This window comes from Mangifera indica, chromosome 9, assembly GCF_011075055.1.
Source record: "Mangifera indica cultivar Alphonso chromosome 9, CATAS_Mindica_2.1, whole genome shotgun sequence".
NCBI classification, from domain to species: Eukaryota; Viridiplantae; Streptophyta; class Magnoliopsida; order Sapindales; family Anacardiaceae; genus Mangifera; species Mangifera indica.
This window is the reverse complement of record NC_058145.1, coordinates 9,649,226-9,666,433: the sequence shown is the minus strand read 5'-3', so window position 1 is coordinate 9,666,433 and position 17,208 is coordinate 9,649,226. Positions and strand designations below refer to the sequence as shown.

The following is a 17,208-nucleotide window of genomic DNA, read 5'->3' as shown; positions in this document are numbered from 1 at the left end:
AAAACTAATTTAATCTTATAGTTGTGCTATCTTAAAAGGATAATAAAAAAAGTATAATATTATGTGTATTTATTTTAGGTATATAAATAAATATATATTTATATATGTTATTATATGATTGAGTATTAATTTATATTTAATTTAAAATCTTTCAATCTATTATAATAACAGACATAAAATATGTATTTAATTATATACTCAAAATTGATATATATATTTTTATTGATAAAAGTATATAATAATATCTCATCTTAATTAGAAAAGAGAAAAGAAATAAATTCTAAAAAAAAAAAATACCTCTAGAGCAAATTTTGAGTGGCAAATAAGAGGGTTGTCAAATATATGGAAGAAGAAATAAAATGACAAATATGCCTCTGAAAAAATTTTGAATGGCAAATAAGAGGGTTGTCCAAATATAAAAGTGTGGATCCAAATTCTATCAGTAATATAAATTATGAGATGATCATTAAATTTAATATTTTACTTATTTGATATGATCAATTTAGTTATAATATAATCATTCGACTCAAATAAATTTTTTTCCTTTTAAAAAAAAAAAAACTTAAATATTTAAAAAATATATATACATGTGAATGGAGTTGGAAGTTGGAACTGAAACAATCCCTTATATTAAGCTCTCTTTCTTGCATAATTATTTATTATTTTATTATAGAAGTAGATTAATCCTGCCCCATGGTTTATTGACAGTGGGTTAAAATCAACGGCTGATATGAGTAACGCCCACTTTTTTTTTTTTATCAACGGTCAGAATAGGTTGTGCTATAGTTTTATTGTTAGCGTGTAAAACAATTTCTACACATTTATAATAAGGTAGATTATACCTTCAATTTATTAATCAATAAAATTATATATATTTATTTTAAATATATAAATACATATATATTTATATATATCATTATATAATTAGATAATTTTAAATTAAAAATAAAACAATACTTAATTATACGATGATATATAAATATATATATATATATATACACACAAAAAAAAGTGAGTACATATAGTATTGCTCTTTATTAATTATAGGCAAATTTCTTCACTATAATCTCCTATGGTGACCTGTTGAGATATAAACTTAAAATTAGATTGATGAATTTGGTGACTTATACTTCAACCTAAATAAATATTAATTAATGAATAAAATACATATGGATCTACTTTCATGAATTATTTAACCACAACATTCTACTGAAATTAAAAAAAAAAAACATAAAATGTGAACTACTTGTTGACTTGACAAAACCCATTTCATTGGCTCTATTAATTTATTCATTGATTAAAAATAATCAAACCCATGTGGTGCAAAGACATTAATGTACTTGTTCTTGTATGAACATGTCAAAGAGACTTGTGAAAGAAATTCTACATTTATCAATCAACAATTCTTGTCATTTTCCAGGTAAAACCATTTTCTTCTTCAATTTCTTCATTTGTTGGTTACAAATCTTAAAGCAAACAACTCCTTTTAAAACCCATTTAGCCGTTGGGTTGTTTTACCTTTTTTTTTTCATAATAATTTGATATCCTAATGTGGGTTGCTAAATTTATTATACAAATTTGTCCTTGTTAAATTTAATCATAAGATTAAAGAGATAGCTTGATCCTTAATTTCTAGATTCCCACCTCTTTTTATACCTCCTTTGTAACATTTTTGGTTGCTCAAAAGTCAATTTTCCCTCAAATTCTATATCAATAACAATATTATTAATAATAATTAATTAAATAGAAACCAAAAATATCCACTTGTTTCGAAACTTGTTAAATAAAAAAAGACTAAAATATACACAATGTCTTATGCAATCATGGCACAGATAATAATTCTTTAGTCTCACATGATTTTGTAGTTTTCTTGGCAAACCACCTTCTGGTAACTTGTCAATTTTTGTTTGCCTTAAATAAGCTCAAATAAATTAAATGACAGTCACAAGTCTTACCAATAACATTGACCTTTCTTGTATTCCACATGTAATTCAATGCAAGTATACAATAACAAATGATATGATAATTACATCAACAAAAATCTTGAATTGTTACTTCACATAAATTCATGTAACATTACATTCTCCAAAGCTCAAATGATTTCATATCAGCCGAAGATCCGAATTCATTTGAAAATATCACAATTCAACTATTAGCATTATTATATTTAAATGAGATGACATGTAGCACAACATTCTTCTGAAACTAAATATTCTTATCAAGAAAAGATCCAGATCAAATATCAGTATTTGGTTTGCCTAAGTAAATGCAAGTTTAATACAAAATGAGATGATAATCACATAACATAAACACACAACACATGGAAACTAAAAGAAGCATATATCAATATGAGATTCGAATTCTTCAATCTTAGATCTAAAGTGGATGGCACTAAAGCATGCTCAAGAAAGAATCACAGAAACAATTGATTTCTTTGAATTCAAGTCCAAGAATCCTGCAAATAATATGTCACTCAAAAAGAGATGTATCAACAGACCTATAATTTTCTGTTTTTTTCCAGGGGCAGGGGCTCAAAGTAAACTTGAAACATTTAATATCTGAACATTTGTATATAGTTCAATCAAGTCACCACCAAAATATTACAAAGCCTTTTAAACTCCTTTTCAAAAAAAAAAAATGGTGGAGAAAATGGCAAGACCAGAGAGACTCAACAATTTACCCCCCACAAACTGGGTTGAAATGAACATGCCTATGAGATATCAAAAGAAGGTGGCCGAACAAAATGAAGCAAAATGAAACCCTCTCCCTCTCCTGCTACGTATTCTACAACCCAACATCATCTCATCGAATTACCAGCAAAAAGGAAAGAGGATAGAAGAAGACGAGCGTGAAATAATACCTAATCTGTTAGGAACTGGTAACCTACCAACATTACACGCAACTCTACTCCTGCAACACCAAATCCAAACTTACATCCCGACCCTCCTAACCGTGATAAACACTTCTAATAATATAGAACACATTGGCTAGAATGCTAACAAAAAAGAAAATAGACCAGATAAGTGAAGGTCCACTCCAACTAGACACTAAGCAATGTAATGTGTGCTGACTGTCAATCCCACGCACTAGACATGCCTGGAACATATCCTCCACCACCATACCCAGCAGAACCACCATATCCACCACCGCTACCACCTCCACTATAGTAGTCAGAACCACCTCTACCAGAAAAGCTGTCCCTTCGGAAGTCACGACCACCAAAGCGACCTCCTCCCCGAGAACGACGATTACGCCCACCAAAGGAACGAGCCGCTGCATACCGAGATAGCCAAGCAGGTACTTCTTGATTGGATTCTTGCATTAGATCAGCTAATGCCTTTGCCAATGAAGCATTACTGTCATTGAAGAAGGCAGTAGCCAAACCTGATTTCCCTGCTCGACCTGTCCTTCCAATTCGGTGGACATAATCATCAATATCATTTGGGAGATCAAAATTAACCACATGAGCAACATGGGGGATATCAAGACCACGTGCTGCTACATCAGTTGCTACCAAAATGGGAGTTTTTCCACTTTTAAATGACCTCAATGCCATTTCTCTTTCCTGCAATATGTAAAAGAAAAGAATGTGTTAACAAAACATATAAAACTTAATTGCAGATTTGGCAAGAGAAACAAATTGCAGGGAGCATTATACAAGGAGCAAATTAGGGAGATAACTTGAACCAGAGAAAAAACAGAAATAAGGCATGCCACATGGACTCAAAGCAAAGGCAAGATGCATTGGAATAAGTCAAGGTTATAAAGTGTGTAAAAGAAGCAAGCCTCATCACTTTTCACTAATTCTGTGATACTCATAGTTCTTATAAAGTCAAGGTTATGCATGGGAATACAAAATCCCATAATTTCAACATATCAATCTGTCATACATCCAACAGCAAGCATGTTTACACTCTTGCAGCACATAGAATTTATGATACATAAAAAATTCCTGAGCTGATAAACAACGAACTTCAAACATATCACTACATGATCTATTTGTAAAAACTATAAAAACAATACGTATTGCTGGGCATCAGGAAAACTAAGAAAGTAAAGAGCCACAACCAGTAAAGAAAACATCATATGAATGTCAGCAGGTACATTGTCACAACAGTGTAAACAACAAACAATTAGAACTTCTACTCTGTTTCATTAAATATTAGGCTGAGTATATGCCACTACATAACGACATTGACTACTACATAGTTAAAGTATGGATTTCCTGAAGCTGGTCCAGAAATCACAAATAAATGGCTCTTAATTCAGTCACTCTTTGAGCAGAAGTCTTAATTCATAATTACATATTCCACTCACCTAAGGAATTTTGGACTGGATAGCACTAGGAATCACTGTACATATATGAATATGGAAAATGTGAAAGTCTTTAGTTATTTTCAAAGAGTTTGTAAATATATACCAATGAAGCAACTGCGGAAAAAAGAAAAAGGTGTGCTACACTCAGACATAAAATATATATATGTAAATACCTGTTGTGATCTATCACCATGAATAGTAGTTGCAGGAAAGCCATTAACACACAACCAATTTTCCAGAGCATCAGCCCCTCTTTTCGTCTCCACAAAAACTAAAGTAAGAGTTTGCTGCAAATATAAACCCCAAAGCACTAATTACAAAAGTTAAATAATATAGGTACACAGAAGGTAACTAATCAAGTAATACCTAACATAGCAATTAAATCAATTAATTTTTTTCATAATTAACATTAAAGATATATTATTAGCAAATCCACCATATTGTTGGTACTGGATAGGGACAAAATGCAGATGGAATTTTCCTGTAGTACCTTTCCCGGAACACCATTTTCCTTCTGTGCATGAAGAAGGTCCATGAGATGGCTTCTTTTGTCAGACTCATGAACAAATTCAACTCTTTGGACAATCAAATCAGTACTTGAACCCACTCGTCCAACAGCCAAAAAGATGTAATTTGCAAGGAAATCAGAGGCTAGTCTCTGGATGACATGTTCAAAGGCATCAGAAAAGAAGTAATTTGAAATAAGTAAAATTAAATTCAACTTGCTCAAAATACTATCCTTCTCACCATTCACATTATCTATGTTGATGCATATAACAAAAACATAGATCATACATGACACCCACATAATGCGTTCAGCATCTTCTAATTATGAATATCTTATCATTTATTTCTTTCACCATAAGCTTTGATGAGGTGTAAAACTACAGTGCTTCTACCCATACTGAAAAAATCTTTTCATTTCTATTGCAATACATGATGCTGCCTAAAGCACAAATCATCACAAAACCATAATTTTATAAGAATCTTCCCAGTTTAAACCATACCTGTATTTCTTTAGGGAAGGTAGCACTGAAAAGCATTGTTTGTCTTACACCTGGTGGAGGCATATCCATTTGTTCAACAATTTTTCTTATCTGCGGCTCAAAACCCATATCTAACATTCGATCTGCCTCATCTAGAGCAAGATACTTGATCAGTTGCAGAGAAACTCTAGCCCTCTCTAGCAAGTCAACCAACCTTCCAGGGGTAGCCACAAGAATATCAACACCTCTCTCCAGCTCCCACAGCTGGTTAAATGCAACACAAAGATTTTACTAAGCAAATAATACAAATTTGAATTCCTAGCTAGAAATTGATGATAAAACAAAGCCAATAGTGCATACATGAAACAATGCATATGAAGGAGGCACTCATAACATGGCAATCACTTGACTCAATTTATAGCATCCAAAATGTACAATTATAAGACAAAACAATATTAGTACCTCAAGATTATTTGTCAAAACACAAGAAAAGTTTTGACACTGGTTATAGCAGTGCATGAACAAATAATTTCTCAGATTTCATGAAATGCAAACATATCAACAATAATAATACACAGATGTTGTCAAATTGCAGAATTGAAACACAAAAGAATTGATGAAAACGTACCTGCTGGTTAATTGGTGCTCCTCCATATGCAACAACTACCTTAACCCCTGTTTGATATGAGAACTTCTTAGCTTCTTCATGTATCTGCAAATAAATCAAATGTCATGAAATTTCTCATGATGGCCATATAAATGAATATCAGAATTCCATATGAAAGTTGAAAAAACTAAAACTCACTTGCATTGAAAGCTCCCTAGTAGGAGAAAGAATCAGAGCCAGGGGATAGACAGTCCGTGCACCACGAAATGGCCTCTGTGGAGGCTCTCCCTTCATAATTCCACTGATAATAGGAAAGCAGAAGGCAGCAGTCTTGCCAGAACCAGTCTGAGCACATGCCATAAGGTCCCGACCAGCCACGGAGATTGGAATGGCATTACGTTGCACAGGAGTTGGCTTCACATACTTGCACCTCCGGATGTTCTGATTTAGAGCCTCACCCAAGTCAACCTCAGCAAAAGTATTCACCGGGGCAGGAACATTATCACCACTTGTTTCCACTGGAATATCCTCATACGCATCAAAGTTAATGCCAGTATTTTCTTGCTCACTAAAAGCCAGTTCTGTACCATCATCATCACCAAAAGGGTTGACTTCCCGTCCCCTCCCACGATCCCACCCACCACTTCTGCCACCCCATCCACCAGCACGTCCACCACCATAACCAGAACGACTGTAGTCATTTCTGGGACCACCCCATCGGGACCCACTGCCATATCCAGATCGATCATTAGTTGTCACAGGCCCATTGTATCCTTGGGAAGTAGAATCCAATGACGCAGGGCGATCTGATGAGGTTTGATGGTTGCGAAGGTGAGGAGGAACATATGTAGATCGTGCAGGAGCAGAAGTGTTACCAACAGTACTGTTGTTAGCAGAAGTTACATTCTCGGCTGCAGAGTTGGCAGCCAAGTCAGCCCATGAAGTTCTCTTATTCATCACTAACCACCCTAGTTCCTCTTGTTTTCCAATTTGGCAAAAATTCCTACTCCAAAACTCTAAATTTGCCCCTTTGTGGAAAAAAAAAAATAGCTTATTTCAGATTCCACAGTATAAGTGCTAAATCAGATATATCTAATAATTGTTTGATTAGCTACTATTCACAAACAGACTTTCAAATTGACACCCAAATCAAAAACCCTGATCAAACCAAAAAAATGTAGTAAACCATAAAATTGATTATGACAATAAATAGCACAAACATGCTATGAAACTCAAAGAGATTGTCGCTAAATTTCAATTATCAAACTACACTAAATCCTAAATCAAAAACTTGCCCGAGTTTTTCAAATACAGATTTACACAAGCACACCAACCAACAAAAAAACAACATAAACATAAGGAAAACCTGGTCTGATGAAGTAACAAAAGCAAACAAACTCCAAATGACAATGCAAACAAGTCACACAAAAACTGTAGATTAAAATGTTCAAAATATACCCAAGGGAAAGCACTGTATAAACTTTGCTCCTCAAGCAAAAATTAGAACTTTTAATTAATTTAATTTTAAAAACCAAATAGACTGCCCAAATTAAATAACCCAGAAATTTAACCAATAAATCAGAAGCATCGAATTTTGAACAACCCAAAAAAATTCAGAACTCCAAAAATAAAAACCATCTCAGAAGCAAAACACAACCCGCTACGAAAAACAAAATGCAACAACTAGAACAGCAACAAATCGAAATTTTATAGAACAAAGAGAGATCAAGATACAGAAGCAAAAGGAGAAAAAAAGAAGTACGAACCTGGTGAATGAAAACCGAAGAATTCAGCTTGATTGTAGATTGGATTTCGATGTGGAAGAGCTGGTGGAGATCCAAAAAGAGTAAAAAGAAAGAACCCTAAAATCAGCAGATATAATACAGAGACAACAACAGCTACAAAAATATCTGCTTTCGTCAATTTTGCGTCGCTGTTTAAATATAAATATATAGCGAAAATATTTGCGTGATTTTTAGTTTGAAAACAATTCTTCAACTTTCTTTTATTTATTTATTCAACTGTCTTTTTTTTTTTTGGCAAAAGACTTATTCTGACACCAGGGTTAGAGTAAATATAAACTCTTATTTATGGATTTCAAAAATTAAAATATTTATTTATTATTCGACTTTTATTAGATTTTTTATAAAAAATAAGAATAAAATTATTATTTTATCTTTTTTATATTAAAAAATATAATTTTATCTCATTTTTTCTCACACTTTAAAAATTGAAAATTTTATCTCAACTTTAACTTTAAAAATTAACTCTCCCTCTCCCCTTCATCACTAGGGTATTCTTCTCTTCAGCAACGGCGACAACTACCATCCCCACTATTTCCCTCTTTTCAACCATCTTCCTTCTTGGCAAACAAAGCAGCAAAATCCACCAATTGATTTGAAAAAGCTTGAATAAGTCGAATAAAGGCTTATTTTAAAAAAAAAATAGATATAATTTTATTTATTTTAATATTAATAATAAAATAACAATTTTACTTATAAACTAAATAAAAATTTTAATAAAAATTATATGATAAATAGATTTTTAGATTTTGAAAACTCTGTAAGTGAGTGTTTAAAAATGGACTAAACCTTGGGTGGGAATAAGTCCTCTCGTCTTAAGTTTTTTATAATTAAATTATTGCAACTTTTATTTATTGGGTGTGCTTGACCCATAAATTATACATTAATTAAATAATTATAGGGAGATTTTATTGCATTGTTTTTATACTTTATTTTAATACCAAAAACTTAATAATTGGAAATTTTATATTATTATTAATATAATTAAACAGAGATTTTTGTTATAATTATTTATACCTCAAGCGAAATATCATTAGAAACAAATATTTATTGCAATTTTATTATTACATTATTGGAACACAAACTAATAATCGTGGAGCTTATAATTTTTTATTATTTTTTTATTAATTAAGTTATAATTCAAATTAATTTTTTTTATTTTAAACCTAATTTATTGTTTTTAGTTTTTTTGAAAAAGGAATTCAAAATGCTTCTGTCGTGTCATCATTGGTCAGATGAAAATGAGTGAACGAGTGGTCTTCAAATGCAGCATCGCAAGCATAATTCTTTAAAATAATACCATTTATATAAATAATAATAAAATAATATTAATAATAATGCCCTAAATTTCGTATTTTTATTTCTTTATTTGTCAATTGCAAATTTATATTTGGTAGGTTGCTTACTTATAAAGGGCTAGATTCGAACTGAGTTCATTCGAGTCTAAGTTTGAGCTCGATTCGAATGAGCCTGAAACGAGTCAGTCCTATATAGGCTAGGTCGAGCTTGAGCTTGAGATACTCGTCAAATTTTTTAATTAAAAATTTTAATACAAAACGACGTCGTTTTGATCAATATGTATTAAAACAATATCGTTTTGATAACGAAATAGTTAAAAACTCGAGCTCGAAATGAGTTAAGCTAAATTTGAATCGAGTTAGAGCTAGACTTCCACGAGCTCGAGTTCAAACTCGAGCTCTGTTATATACAAACTGTGCCGAGCTCGAGCTCGACTTGAATCCAGCCCCAACTTACCATATAAGTCTCATTTCCTTTTCTTTTTTTAGCAAGGGACTTGTTCCCACCCAAGGTTTGATGTAATTTCAAACTCTTATCTATTAATTTTCAAAAACTCAAAATCTTATCTATGAGTTAAATTTTATTGAAATTTTTAGTTGAAGTTAAGGGTATTTTAACAATAATATTAAAAAATATATAATTTTATTATATTTTCCTCATAAGTTTTAAAAACTAATAATTTCACTTCTACATAAAGTTTTTTATTTTTAAAAAGTCATATTCCCCCAAATCTTAAGTTTTTTTCTTTACGTCTTCAGCCACCATCTCTAATATCGATGACCTCTCTTTTCTACTCTAAATCATCACCATTACCGTCTCTATCTCTTCACCTTTCTAACCATGAAACTTGCCAACGATGATGATTTTCCTTTGGATTGACAAATTTAGACGAATATCATCATTGTCGACGAGTTTTGTGGGTGAAAAGATAAAGAAAAAAACCCTAGGTTTTAGGGGAGGAGAGGAAATGCGACTTTTCAAAATTAAAAAACTTTAGCAAAGATAAAGTTGCTAGTTTTTAAAACCTGAGGGAAAATACAATAAATTATATATTTATTAATATTATAGATAAAATGACAAATTGACCCTTATATTTAACTAAAAATTTTAACAGAATTTAGCTTATAAATGAGATTTTGAGTTTTTAGAAGTTGGCAGATAGGACTTTAGAATTACATCAAACCTTGAGCAGTAACAAGTCTTTTGGCTTTTTTTTTTTTTAAATTTGGGATTATAAATAAGCATTTGGTTAATTTATAATGTACACAATTTGATTTGGTACGTTTTAAAAGTTTTTTAAAACTAAACTAAAAAAACAATTTGAAAAAATTTCAAACTAAACCATTGTAGGATTTCAAATCAAATCAAACTAAATTGAAAAAATATAATTTAGTTTGGTTTAGATTACGGTTTGAACATATTAAAAATCATTTATTTCTAAATATTTTATACTTAATAAATAATATTGAATTATAAATTTATAGTTTCTAATGACATGAAATAAATATATAAAATAAACATGAAAGACATATATGTTAAACATATAAAGAAAATTAAAAAAATAAATATAAAAAACAACTTATGTAAATTCCTAATTTATTGCATTTTGTTCAATTTTTTGAGAATTTAATTGGTACTTATAAAACTATTGAGACAGATTTTAAAATTTTAAAAATCATAAATATAAATTATTATATTAAGAATACAAAAAATTATTTCATTAAAATGAGTATGAATTAAGGATTCAAAAAATTATTTAATAAAAAATTTGGAAACAAAATGTTAGTTAGTTTGATGACTTTTTTTTAATTTTACAAATTTTTTAACAAATTAAACATATAGGTGAGAAAATGATTTTTTTTTTCAAACTTAAATAGTGAAAATCTATCTTTTCATTAAACCTTTGGTGGGAAATAATCATTTGGTCTATATATAATATAAAAAAAAAGTTTATAGTTTGGTTTAGTTTGGAAACTGTCTAAACTATTACCCAAATCGTATTTTTTCAAAATTTATCAATTCAAACTAAACTATTTTATGAACCAAACCATAATTTTTAAACAATTTAATTCAATTTTATAGGTTGAACTAAATTATATACACCCCTAATTAGATTGGTATATTACTCTACAAAATTTTATTATATGCACATTTCACAAATATGTTGTATTAATATTATGTTATTATAAAATTATTTTATTTAATACATTGAATATTATGAGATATATTATTTTTTGTCACATGAATTGGTTTGATTTTCTAATATTATTTTAAAGAGAAATTAATTAAAATAAGCAAAAATTTATCCGTTTATATGTTTTTAGGCCAACGTAAAAAAGTTTCACCAATTTAAGCAAACAATAATTTTTTTACCCATTTTACCCTTATGTTGAAAACCCAAGTAAAATCCAAAGTGAAACACTTTCAAAGTTACTTTTACCAAAAACAGAAAAGAGAAAGCCGAAATCTGAAATTTGAAAATACATAACAAAAATCACCGGCAAATATCCTAAAAGCAGCAAAATATATAGAAGCGGCAATATATCAACAATGACTTCACAAGTTAGTTACCATTTATATTTATTTATTTGGTTATGTAATCTTTATCGATCGAGTGTAAATAATCTATTGTGGGTATGGTTTAATGTTGGGATGTTATTGATTGGATGAAAAAAATATTTTTTTTGAGAATGTGCATCGATTGTGGTGGCTAGGGTTTTTACAATGGAATCCTAAATTTGTCGAATTATGCATATGGATGTTTTGAATGTTTTGAATGGTATACAATGATGTAGTTTCGATGTTAATGGATGTCTGAAAGTGTAGCCATCGAAAGACGAAAGTCATGCAAATTGATAGCACTGCGCAAACCGCGCAAATACAATGCAAAGTGTGCATACAACGCAAAGTGCAAATTGCGCAAAGCACCCAACCGTACAAACTACGAAGCATCAACACCCGCGTGCAAACCGTGCAAAGTCGTGCAAAATATAGTTCACAGAATGTGATATCTGCTTTGTACCTGTTTAAATTTAAACTTTATTGAATGAAACTCATAACATTTCATTTTAAATGTGTTTTCTTAGAAATTTCCAATTAATCATCCTTCAACAAATACGGTAGATCACTATAGGTGGTTGGATTTTGTATGTAAATTTTTACATTATTACAACTTTGATTAATGCCCAAACGAGAACATACTACTTCTACAAATCCATCAAAATTTATTTTTTTACTAATTGATACAAATGTTTGAACTCCACCAATGTATTTCAAACTATTATCACCTCTGTTAACCCAATGTCCACCATATTCAAACAAATATATTAGTTTACCCATATTTCCTGTACAAAAGAAATTTAAAAGAAATAAGTAACCATGCAAACACAAACACACAAACGCAAACCATGCAAACTGCAAACGTAAACCACACAAAGACGCAATTTACCAGAAATATATTGTGATTTTCGTTTTTACTTAGATTTGGGTAACAAAACTATTGAATGCACAAATATAAATATTTATAAAAAGATTCAAGCACTCAGAGATGTTAATTACAGTTTTTAACTTTTTATCTTTAGAAAAGTTATTAGCTTTACAGTTTTCTGAATACAGATTGCTATTTATATAAAAGGAACACAAAAGAAACTTACTTGATATATGATGATGATGAATGACATAGAAAACAGATAAAATGTGTTATCGTTAGAGTGTTGATAGAAGAAGAGCGTTGAAAAAGGAGATAATGGTAAAATAAGATGAAAACTACGTAAGTAGATTAGTTATGTGAAACGAGAAAGGGGTATTATTGGAACAAAAATATTGGTTTGCTTATAAAGGTAAAAAGTACTATGGTTGGCCTAAAAACGTATAAACAGACAAATTTTTGTTTATTTTAATTAATTTCCCTATTTTAAATTAATTAAAATAACTTAATATCATTTAGGTTAATCAATATTAACTATTTATGAATTATACATAAATAGCTACTATCCTAATATAATACTCATTTTATCGTTACATCAAATTTTAAGAACTTATTGGTAGAGTGATTAATTCCACCTCATTATTTCATCAATTCTTGTTGTTTTATAGCTAATTTTATATTTAAGAATATTTTATTTATTTTAAATCTATATTATTTATTAATCATTTATATGATTTGAGTTATAGTTTTGGAAAAATCAATCAAACTAATTGTAGATGTGTTCTAGGTATAGTAGGCACAATAAGAGGGATAATAATTCAGTGTATAGGTTAGGGATATGCATGATCTAATTTGAAACGGTTTGAGAGTTTTTTCAAACCAAAATAGAAATAGAAAAACCAGTTTGAAATTTTTTTAAACCAAACCAAAGCCTTTTAACTTTTAAACCACATCAAATCAAATTGAAAAAGTACGATGTATTCGAATTTGGATTACAGTTTAAATCTATTAAAATCATTTACTTCTAAATATATATTATTTCATAAAATTAATTAAATTATAATTGTCTAGAACATAATATAACATATAAAATAAATATGAAATATATATATAATATACGTGCAAAGAAAATAACAAAACAAATACAAAAAAAAAAGTTATATACCTAATTGTTTAATAAAAAATTATGTCAAATATAACTACATATATGTTTTTTAAAAAAATATGGTTTATGACTTAGTTTTGTTTGAAAATCTCCTAAATTACAACCAAATTGAAAACTATTTTTTAAAACTTTATCAACCCAAACTAAATTATTTTACAAACTAAACTATAATTTTTAAACAATTTAGTCTGATTTTACAGTTTGAATCGAATTATGCACACTCACGACATAGGTGGTGAATACTTTGCCTCACATGTGGGTAGGAAATTATCTAGCATCAATGGACCACCCACATCAATAGATGAAGTGGAAGGCAAAGTCACTCTATAGGCATTGGTCATGCCCATGTGCTCGATATCTCTGCGTACCAGGCTTTACCTTTCTCTAACAAAAATACTACGGGTGGAAAGTTAGCATCATTGTCTCTATTGTTATTATTTAGTTAATACTTTCATAACAAAATATAAAATAACTTAAAATTAATAATTAAAATTTTTTTACTGAATCTCTATAATAGCCTTAACAACATCTCAACCAAAGATATCTCTAATATGCCACTTGGACATTCATGGTGTCGTTGAGAATGACATCAAATCTATCTAACTCTCTAGTGTGTCAAGTGTCATATATATCTAGTACTCCAATAACAATTTATTTAAAAAAAGACCAAAAATTAGAAAATACACATCAAAATACCATAATTGGAAATTATCAATTTCCCTCCAACTAGGAAGTACCAAAAACGCCTGGATTGGTAAATTTAAAGAAAACCAACACTTCCTACACAGACAGAATAAAACATATGTACTATTAGATGTCAAAAAAAGACCACCACATGTGGCCCACATGTTGAATATCACACACATCTATATGGTGAAAAATGACCAAAAATCCCTACCATGTGAGTTGTACATACAATCTACATATTAAAACCCCTCTCGTATGGTGGAAAATATCCTAAACCCTCCACTATGTAGATTGGTGAAAAATATCAAACAAAAAAATCTCATCTTTAGCCTCTATACCATGTGTGATTCGCATGGTGACTACAAATCACACATGGTGATGAAAATAACAATAATCTCCCATTTTCAAAATTGACTTTACCATTTATCAATTCTACATCTATTTTAATACATAACTATTGATATATTTCATAAAAACCGGAAAGGATTCAAGTTTCAATTGGTAAACTCAAGCTCTAAACCCTATAAAAACTATCACAAAATGACTTAATCTTAACATTATAAGCTATTAAACATCATAAAAAATGTTCTACTTATCTTTTCTCCCATTTTAATTGCTGAAAATTAACAAAAATTGCCAAAAATGGATAGGAATTTTGAGTATGTACAATTTCAATGGATAAGTGGGGTGAATATGCAAGTTTTAAATGTTGAAAGTGAATATATATATATATATATATATATATATATATATATATATATATATATATATATATAATATACACATTTTCATTAAAATGTAATGTGTTAGTTATATTCGTATAAACCTTTAAAGGTTGGTTAATCTTATGGTTGTCCTCATTTTTCGTCATTTTAATTCATTTTCCTTAAACTTTTTTGTGGGATAAATTTCAAGCACCTATTTTTGGTTGGAGTGATTAACATTTTCCCATATAAGGTTTGATTTTAAAACATTTTTTTCCCCACTAATTATATAAATCACACTTTTTTATTTAAAACCTGGCTCTATTAACGAAAAAGAGTTGTGATACAATATTAAAAATCTAAAGTATCATATTATCCATAACTATTTCATTTTTCAAATTTTCAATATCATCTTAAATTAAATAAAATTTAAAATATACCTCTAAATATGAAATTTGCGTCAACATGGTCTTCTTCTTCTTCTCCTTTCATTTTCACTCTTTTAACAAAGTTAAGTTTTGGGTGGAAAAAATGATTTATAAATATTATGGGTGGAAAAGTGTTTTAAGGCCAAGTCTTGGGTGAGGAAATGTTAATCAATCTTTTTGCTATTATATGATCATATAGTAAAATTAGTGAAAAGTGAAAGCATGTTATTTAAATGTAAAGTTGTATTGCACTTTATCTCAATGATTGACGGTAAAAAAGTGTCATTACTATTAAATGATGAAGATTACTTTTATAAAAATTAATGATTTTCTTTTTTCATCCTTAACATGGGGTTAATTATGATTTTGACATCCAATCTTCATTGTCATATTTTTACCCTTAAAAGCTCTTCAATATAACAGTAAAAAGGAAAAGAAAGACAAGAATGAAGATTTAAAGTAATTATTTAATGTTTAGTTTATAATTTTAATGTTTTACTTTCACTTAATCTATTTTTATTTGTTTTAGAATATTTTGTTGTCTGTCAAAATTAATTTTTCATCTAATGCCTTGAATAAGCAATGCAGAGATATTTTTAATATTTAATTTTTTATCTTCTAAGTATTATTATAATTTATAATAAACCTATGTGTATTTAGAATATGAATCAAAGTTGGTACAAAAAATAGTTTAGATGATTTTAAATTAATAATAAAACAATACATAATTGATCTCATGAATTAATAAAATTGATAGAATATTAAAACTTTTAGACTAAAAGGGTTACGTTCGAATCTCTATTATGTTTGTAAAACTTTGATGACACATATTTGTCTCCTTTAAAATTTCCCATTTTACTTGTCATCAACAATTCGTTTTTAGAGGTCACCTAAATAAATTTTTATACTTTACTAAGTGATTGTGTTCTTCAATGTTAAGGACTACGTAGGTGGATTTGAACTGAACCAAGTCTGAACATAGGTTGACATGAGTTTGACTTGAATGATTTGAGAGATTGTTCGAGTTTGGCTAGAGTTCATTAAACTAATCTAAAGGACAGTTTGAGTTTGGTTTGAGAGAAAAATTAGAGGTTTATAACTCGATTTGATTTTATAGCTCTAATTTAGTGTTTGAATCTTAGGCTCGATTTATACGTCCAAGTTTGCTAGCACCATAAATCCAGAAGACAAATCATCCATCTGTGCTTCTGGCTCTAGAGTCCATGAAATAAATTAATCTAACAGACTTCTTCCAATTTGTTGTGGATGTGCAGGTGGAATTATAGTATTTGGTGCTTTTATAAAACGTTGTAATTTTAACGCATCAAAACATTTCATATCTAATTAAAGCAAAACTAAATTTTTGATTTATTATGATAATTATTAAATCCATTATTTTATATCATATAATGCTACGGTTTTTTTGTAACTGTAATTTATTATTAATTTTTTAATATAATATTATTAAATTTGTTGTTTTATATTTCATAATACAATAACCTTTTTGTAACCGTGGTTTATTATTAATTTTTTAACACAATATTATTAAAATTTTAGTTTATGTTATTTTAGACAAAGATTTAAAAACCATAAATAAGTAAAGTGTTGTCTAAACCCTAATATGTGGGAGTGTGTTTCACCAACCTAAAATGTTAGGCATGTTTTTTCAGTATGTTATGTTGTATGCAAATTAAAAAGAAATGCTGACTGAAAATGGGTTGCCTATTATTTATTTATTATACTTGTATAAAAGCCAAATGTGAGAGATAATATTTCAAGTATTGGA

The 17,208-nt window shown here is 29.1% G+C and overlaps 1 protein-coding gene across 1 annotated transcript; it reads right to left on the bottom strand.

Annotated features, from left to right (window-relative positions):
* Nucleotides 1-2,531: 2,531 nt before the first annotated feature.
* On the bottom strand, nucleotides 2,532-7,864 carry LOC123225914 (DEAD-box ATP-dependent RNA helicase 37-like). The gene is made up of 7 exons (XM_044650273.1): nucleotides 7,677-7,864; nucleotides 6,109-6,938; nucleotides 5,932-6,015; nucleotides 5,325-5,567; nucleotides 4,808-4,975; nucleotides 4,491-4,604; nucleotides 2,532-3,565 (listed from the first exon to the last, which is right to left on the bottom strand). Exons 2-7 carry the CDS (start codon nucleotides 6,865-6,867, stop codon nucleotides 3,074-3,076), a joined length of 1,860 nt encoding a protein of 619 aa, XP_044506208.1. The 5' UTR covers nucleotides 6,868-6,938; nucleotides 7,677-7,864; the 3' UTR covers nucleotides 2,532-3,073.
* Between the last annotated feature and the right edge of the window lie 9,344 nt (nucleotides 7,865-17,208).

Excerpts from the sequence above, each read along its gene's own strand:
- LOC123225914 (XM_044650273.1), bottom strand. The coding sequence starts at position 6,867 with ATGAATAAGAGAACTTCATGGGCTGACTTGGCTGCCAACTCTGCAGCC. Across the intron at positions 5,568-5,931 it reads GAGCACCAATTAACCAGCAG|CTGTGGGAGCTGGAGAGAGG; the intron begins GTACGTTTTCAT and ends GCATTTAACCAG. Across the intron at positions 4,605-4,807 it reads AAAATGGTGTTCCGGGAAAG|CAAACTCTTACTTTAGTTTT; the intron begins GTACTACAGGAA and ends TTATATTTGCAG.